The following is a 4,570-nucleotide window of genomic DNA, read 5'->3' as shown; positions in this document are numbered from 1 at the left end:
CTTCTGCCACGCCCTCCATGGCACCCCCAACCCAGTGCACCTGGAGGTGGCTTTAACTTCGCAGCGGCCCCTACCTTTATTGGGTGAGTCCAATAGCTCCAACTCCTGATAAGGATTGGCCCAAATTCACCTGTCCCTATATAAATACATTGGTATTCATATGCTCTCAGAATTGTTGCATCCCCTGGTTTAGTGGTTGTTATTAGTCCCAAGTCATTGTGTGTGTGTGTGTGTGTATATATATATATATATATATATGGGCCCTGTGTTGCTCAGTTGGTAGAGCATGGCACTTGCAATGCCAGGGTTGTGGGTTTGATTCCCCCGGGGGGCCAGTATGAAAACTTTTATGCACTCAATAACTATAAGTCGCTCTGGTTAAGAGCGTCTGCTAAATGACTAAAATGTAAAATAATAATTTTTTAAAAAATGGATGCCTTTTTGTACCAAACGTCTGCAAGTTATTGGATGTGCGTACGCTAAGTTTGAATTGTGTGTTGATGTCTTATCCCCTACTACAGGTCAACGAAGAGCACCACCTTCACTGCAGCCCCTGCAGGACAGAACTCAATCGCTAGACGCAAGATCAAAACAGCTGTCCGGCGTAAGAAGTAAAACATCCATCGGACTAGACTTGACCCTTTCAAGCATAGACGGGACTACTTCCTCTGGACAAACACTGAAGTACTTAGCATGTGAAGAAAGATGCTATGATGAAGCCCCTATCTGGGGATGTATGGGTGATATTCTGATGGGTGGGTGGGTGGTAGACCCAAGAGCAACTAGAGAGAGGGACCCTCGTACAGAGCAGGTGTCAGACTTTAAAAAATAAATAAACTGCAAATGAACCTATGATGGCAACAACACAATCAAGCGAGAAACGTCTGCTCAACAAACAGGAAAGATGTATATTTTCAACACCTCCAAATGTCTGCTAGAACATTGTCATGACTTTTTGTAATTAAAATATAAATGCAAAAACTGAAATTGAAAGAGTTGATAGTGTAAAAATCTTACTGTTGCTTTGATTAGTATGGGTGATCAGGTTATGAACTGCTAAAGTTCATGCAGAGGTTAATAAAAGCCGTGGGACGAATTCCAAATGGCACCCTACTCCCTATGTAGTGCACTTTGTTTAACCCATGAGTTTGAAGCAGTGTACATCATGGGGTCTGGAATAGGGTGCAATTTCAGACGTTGCCATGGTGTCAATGGCGTGTATGCTGTATGTACAGGTTTCTGTGTACTGAATGACTGTGTTTGTTTTGAGGTGTTTGGTTTCATTGTACATGTTGAGGGGTGTGTGTGTGTGTGTGTGTGTGTGTGTGTGTGTGTGTGTATATGTGTATAAACTGAATGGAAGTGTCATGTGTGGTAGTGGCCGGTTGAGGCTGTCAGACAGTCGTAGGTGAGAAGCATATGAATGTGTTTAAATGGAGGCAGTAAGGAGGATGGGGAAGAGAGGCCCGTGGAGATTGGGGCCGGAGGCTGACTCCTAAAATACCCTCCTTAGGACTTTGTACATCTGTAGTTCCAAATCTGTTCACTGTTCTTACTTTTTATTTTTTACCCCTCTGTCGCTCTCCTCTCCTTTATTCTCATATTTTCTCTTGTTCCCTCTTTCTCTTCCCTTTATTATGATTCATGTTCTTTCCCTTCACCTTCTGCCGCTCTCTCTTAATTGGCCTTTGAATATTATAAAAACCTGTAAATAGTCATTTGCTTTTTTTTTTTATCTGTGAAGTTGAATTTGTGTGTTAAACCAACTCCGCATTCAGCATTTTTGTCATTAGAATTTATTATGTAAATCCCTATATTCAAAGTTGCCTGAAATCCATTTAAAAAAAACTTAAATGCAAATTGGGATCCTTTGAAGACTAAAAGTATATTGGCATTTCTGATCCACTTTTGTTTGGACCAAAACCAGTATTGTACAAAGTATTAGTATATATTTTTCTATTGCTTGTTTAAATGGACTAGGGTGACTTTGGATAATAAGGAAGTCGATTTCATTTTAAAGCCATGATTGTTACTGGATGAGTAATAAAATAAGATCCATGGGTAATTGCCATCAATAAAACTATAATATGTAATTAACATGTTATGAGTTCTTTCCCACATAACAATAGGGTGCATTTTGGCAGGAGAGTTAATGTTTTATAAGGAGCTAGTACACCTGAATGAGAAGATTGTGAACACATACGATTTCATGTACGAAAATAGGTTTATTTATTTTTTATAACAGAACATGTCAAAGGCGCATTGGCCACTTTGCGTAAAAAATATGGTAAAAATAGGCCTACCTAACAGTGAACAAGAACGTTGGATATATTTTCTACATACATATTTACAGATTGATTTAACTATTTTCTACTCCACAGCCCACCGGTATTTCGGCACTACTTCGTTGCGCTGTGGGCAGTATCGGCGCGTGTGAGCTTTGTCTCCGGTGGCGGCACACATAGGACAAATGTAGGTCCTCAGAATGGGGCAGATGACTTTGCCGTCTTTGGATTTCAGTTTGTGGCTCCGGTAGATCTCTGCCGTTTCTCCATTTTGCTTGCAGAAGCCGCAGTAATCGCCGGAAGCCATGCTGTGGCTCGTGTTGTCTGAAATGCTGCTTGCAGAACTCAGGCTCTCAGTCCCGATCGAGTTCAGACGAAACCACGGTTGCTCCTGGCGACCGGTCTGGTCCTCGGCGTCCGGTACTTGCTCCTTCAGCTGGGTATAGGAGGTCTCTGTCCGATCTGCGACGTCACACAGTTTCTCCAGCAGCCTCCCTAGGTTCATGTAGTCATGCCACATGTCGAAATAATGGGTCGGGGGCGGGGCGAGGCTGCTCTCCTCAGCGATGAGGTTTCTTTGCATTGTAATCTTCGCGAAAATCATGTACAGGCGTCTGGAACTCCACATCAATAATGTCTGTGGCCTGGATGCATTCCAGCAATTTATAGTAGCCTAGTGGCCCGGGCCAAACATTTTAACAATGTAGCTTGTCTGTCTGGTCGAAAAGGGGCGGCATTTGCGAAGTGTGTTGTCTGTCCCAAGGGACTGGCCCCAGCCAGGTGGTAAACATTGCCACGTGCAGTTTGTTATTGTTTTGACATGAACTTTTTCAAGTGCAACACATGAGTAGATGTTGAGCTGTCTGTCAGAGAGAATGAAAGGTTTAACGGTTATTCTGTTTGACGTTGATGTGCCGTAATCCCTCTTTCCGCATTATAGTTCTGCAGTGTTTGAACACAGATTTTTTACATTGTACACCAAACAAGGAAGCGTCTATGCAGATTTGTATATTTATATCTGTAGGACAATTTTATTTTATTATACCAATATTGTGTCGCTTTATAGGGTTTTGGTAAATCACAGGTAAAATCTGATTTGAGTGGTCCCTGTTGTCAATTCACATTGTTTTCCTTAATGAATTGTTTTCTAAGTTATATGAACAATAACCTACAGTCGTATGCATTTAAAGCCAAACTTGTGTAGGAAATGCTTCAACTGTGCATTGGGGATGGAATTCCTGATTATTACAGCAAATGTGTAAATATGTTAGCTATATGAATGGAGTGCTCAGTAAGGCCATGAGGGTTTAAACTTTAAAGGTCAATGGGTATCTTCTTGATGTTTTGCAGCTGCACATGGAGCCTCATATGTCTAGACGGAGGATGTCTAGACTGAAACTTATCACGTTTAGGCTCCTTAGCGTTTTGACTGCATGCAAACCCTCATGTATTCTCCAACAGCTGCATGTTTAAAAAAAAACATTTTTAGTCATTTAGCAGACGCTCTTATCCAGAGCGACTTACAGGAGCAATTAGGGTTAAGTGCCTTGCTCAAGGGCACATCGACAGATTTTTCACCTAGTCGGCTCGGGGATTAGAACCAGCGACCTTTCGGTTACTGGCACAACGCTCTTAACCACTAAGACACCTGCCGCCCCGCATGTGTTACTTACATTGACACAGTTGGCCAGTACAAATGCAAACATTGTACTCTGTGGTAGTGACGGTGCAACATTCTGTTTAACATTATACAATATGTTTACTGGCTCACTTGGGATGTCAGAAATTGTTGTTTTGTCACAGACTGTAAAGCTCCAAAGGAGGATTCCAAGTGATTCTGAAGAGTTCTGAAATTTCCCACATTTCACTTTTAATGTTTGCTAATAAGCTGCTGAAGGTTCAAGCTCTTTGCTATATGCTTCTGTCATTTTCATCCTTTTGAATTCATCATGTGGTAAGTGATGTATTTTGGAAGTGGTTTAATGCATTCTCCTGTTAGTAAAGGCTTAATATCATTTTAGGCACTGACTGTGAAATCTGAAAAATGTATTATTTTACTCTAAGAAGTGGACATTAAGAAGCCAGTGTTGGTCCAAATTGCACAAAAATGACACCCTTTTAGCTTTTTTTTTAGGTCCCGTGTAGCTCCGTTGGTAGAGCATGGCGTTTGCAACGGCAGGGTTGTGTGTTCGATTCCCACAGGGGGCCAGTATGAAAATGTATGCACTCACTAAGTCGCTCTGGATAAGAGCGTCTGCTAAATGACTAAAATGTAAGTCAATAAT

General features: G+C 41.6%; 1 protein-coding gene and 1 long non-coding RNA gene across 2 annotated transcripts; one reads left to right on the top strand and one right to left on the bottom strand.

Annotated features, from left to right (window-relative positions):
* The first annotated feature begins 23 nt into the window (after positions 1–23).
* Positions 24–2,093, top strand: LOC121562380. Its single transcript, XR_006661909.1, has 2 exons — positions 24–83; positions 522–2,093. It is a non-coding gene; the product is annotated as an uncharacterized LOC121562380 (long non-coding RNA).
* Positions 2,094–2,262: 169 nt separating this feature from the next.
* LOC123492878 (nanos homolog 2-like) lies at positions 2,263–3,603 on the bottom strand. The gene has a single exon (XM_045226412.1). The coding sequence runs from the start codon at positions 2,911–2,913 to the stop codon at positions 2,371–2,373; it is 543 nt and encodes a 180-aa protein (XP_045082347.1). The 5' UTR covers positions 2,914–3,603; the 3' UTR covers positions 2,263–2,370.
* Between the last annotated feature and the right edge of the window lie 967 nt (positions 3,604–4,570).

Source organism: Coregonus clupeaformis, chromosome 17 (genome assembly GCF_020615455.1).
Source record: "Coregonus clupeaformis isolate EN_2021a chromosome 17, ASM2061545v1, whole genome shotgun sequence".
Lineage (NCBI taxonomy): Eukaryota > Metazoa > Chordata > Actinopteri > Salmoniformes > Salmonidae > Coregonus > Coregonus clupeaformis.
Note: the sequence above shows the minus strand (reverse complement) of the source record. Positions and strands in the feature narration are given on the sequence as shown.